This window comes from Arachis ipaensis, chromosome B07 (assembly GCF_000816755.2).
Source record: "Arachis ipaensis cultivar K30076 chromosome B07, Araip1.1, whole genome shotgun sequence".
NCBI classification, from domain to species: Eukaryota; Viridiplantae; Streptophyta; class Magnoliopsida; order Fabales; family Fabaceae; genus Arachis; species Arachis ipaensis.
The window spans coordinates 123,341,852-123,344,476 of NC_029791.2; the positions used below are offsets into that span (position 1 = coordinate 123,341,852).

At 28.7% G+C, this 2,625-nt stretch overlaps 2 protein-coding genes across 2 annotated transcripts in view; both read right to left on the minus strand.

Annotated features, from left to right (window-relative positions):
- Positions 1-1,711, minus strand: part of LOC110264424 — a 4,242-nt gene extending 2,531 nt beyond the window's left edge. Inside the window, exons 1-2 of the mRNA XM_021106524.1 lie at positions 1,150-1,711; positions 60-119 (exon numbers count right to left, since the gene is read on the minus strand). Of these exons, the coding sequence (XP_020962183.1) occupies positions 60-119; positions 1,150-1,292 (203 nt within the window). The 5' untranslated portion in view covers positions 1,293-1,711. The remainder of the gene's footprint in view (positions 1-59; positions 120-1,149) is intronic.
- The window catches only part of LOC107606232 (rhamnogalacturonate lyase), a 16,696-nt gene that overhangs the window by 7,901 nt on the left and 6,170 nt on the right, over positions 1-2,625 (minus strand). The window lies entirely within an intron of this gene.

The window sequence follows — 2,625 nt, forward strand, 5'->3', positions numbered from 1 at the left end:
TCATACATAGAAATGAAATAGATTATATGAAAATGAAAATAAAATGAAGATGAACATACACGTCAAATTTGCCAGTGGTTCCTGTAGTTGTTGGTGAGCTCCAAACAAGGTCCCAATACCTATTTACACATATCAATTTCAAAACAAATTTATGTATTAAAAAAGAACAATAAGACTACGTTTGTTTCTGAGAACAGGACAAGACTGAGAACAAAATATAAAGACACAAATTTTTGTATTCTTATATTCTATTTGGTGATAAATTAAAACAAATTATGAATATTCAATTTATTTTCATTTTTTTTTTCATTTAAAAAATTTGAAACGAAAAATATAATACTAAAAAATATAATTATGAAAAATTAACAAAAATAATATAAAAATAAAAAATAAGTTGTATTTTTTGTTAGTCTCCCCGTGTCTTTCCTATTATGATGGATACAAAATACACTAACTATGTTTGTTTGAGAAGAAAATGAAAGGAAAAAAAAGAGAGGAAAGAAAATGGGAAGGAAAATGATTATTTTTCATTGTTTGGTTGAGGAGGAAAATTAGAGAGGAAAGAAAATAGATGGAAAAAAACTGGTGGGACCCACTAATTTTTTTTTCTCTCCAACATTGGAAAGAAAATGGAGAGAAAACTAATGTTTCTCTCTCTACTTCCAATACTACCCCTTCATTTTTTTAATATATTTTATAATAGGAAGAAAAATAGTTGTTTTTCCTTGTTTGGTTGAGAAGAGAAATGGGAGAGAAATGGGAGAGGAAGGAAAATAGATGGAAAAATATTGGTGGGGCCCACTAATTTTTTTTCTTCCAACAATGGAAAAAAAGGAGAGAAAATTAAATCTCTCTCTACTTCCAATATTATCCTTTTACTTTTTTTATATATAATTTATAATATATGGATAAAATTGTCTTTTTATAACATTTCTTTTCTTCTTACTTTCCTTCCATCCAAACACATCTAAAGAAAATAAAAATCCACCTAATTTCTTTGCTTTCTTTTTTTTCCTTTCTATTTTCTTCCTCTCTATTTCTTTCCTAAATCTTTGGACACAGTACCTGTCTTCTCAGTGTCCTGTCTCGGTAAACAACGACAGCCTAAATGAAGAACTAGGTTGTAAATAAAGTATTTCTATATTATACCCTCTATTAGATTCGTCATTCAAAACTTCAAGCAAGTTGTCGATTCCATTATACTGAATTCCAGTCACTATTCCTTCTGGATTTGAAATCGTTACTCTTACTATGCCATTCTCCACCACCACCATATTAATACATACATACATGACGATCTTGAATGGTGAGTTGCACCCCGAGTAGTGTTGTCATGGTGATAATACAATTCCTCAGAGATTTGAGTTGAGCAACGAAATGCAGATTCAGAGTAGTTTGAAAGTGGTTGAGAATGAATTATCTTTCTTATAAGGTAGAATATGAATAGAAAGAATATAATGAACTGGGTTTGGAAAATAATAAAAGAGTTTGTACAGTTATTATTACATATATAGTGTACGCCATGAATTCATGATGAAGAGGAACTTAAATAGATTGGTTATTAGTGTAGGTTCCTTGGACCGAAAAGAAAGCAATATTGTTGTTTAATAATCTCTTTACTTAGTCGCCACAGTTAATAGATAAAAGGCGTGCGATTGAAGAAGCAGTGTGTGGCATTATGGGGATTAAGACTAAGATATAAATATTATGTGTCTCTTCATTTGTTTTGGTTTCTTTTTGCCGAGGGGAAGTTTTGAGCCACATCCTTCATCATCGCTTTACAAAGCACTTTTTAAACATGTATTTTTAATAAAATTCAAAACACAATGTTGGAGGTAGGTGACTTCTTGTTCAATGCAAAGGGACACAGAAAATGCAATACCAAGGTTTAATAGAAGGTGAACTTCAATTAATAAATAAGGGGTCAAAAACCACCGATAAATGTAAACATTAGGACATCTAAGGAAATGCAAGGAGTTGTTTATTGTGTACTAAAGTGAAGGGTAAAGTATACTTTTTGTCTTTGAAATTTGGCAAGAATTTTAAAAATATTCCTAAGTTTTATTTTGTTTCAATTTTGTCCCACAAGTTTTTTATTTGCATCAAATATATCATGGCGACTAATTTTTTAAAAAATTTAGAACCAATTCAACAACAATTTCATAAGAACGACCTTCAATGCAAACAAATCAAACATAATTGTTATACATTGCTGGATTTGTTTTGAATTTTTTGTAAATTTAGCTGTCGAAAGATATTTGATACAAATAAAAAACTTTTAAGACAAAATTAAAACAAAATAAAATTTAAAAATATTTTTAAAATTTTTACTAAATTTTAGGGACAAAAAATATATATTACCTTACGTGAAAGTTTAAACATCAAATCAATTTCTAGTTTTAAGTATTTCAAATACAATATAACAATCTAAAATCAGAAATTCTCATCTGTCCAATCCGGCCATGTTTGACATCTTGGCACCAATTGAATGAAAGATTTCCATTTCCAGTAAAAAAATCTAAAATTAGAAATTCTCATGTTGCACACTCTATTAAAATATTCACATCAATAATGGAAAATGTCAAATTATGTGAACTTAGATATCTTAAAAAAAAAAAGTCACAA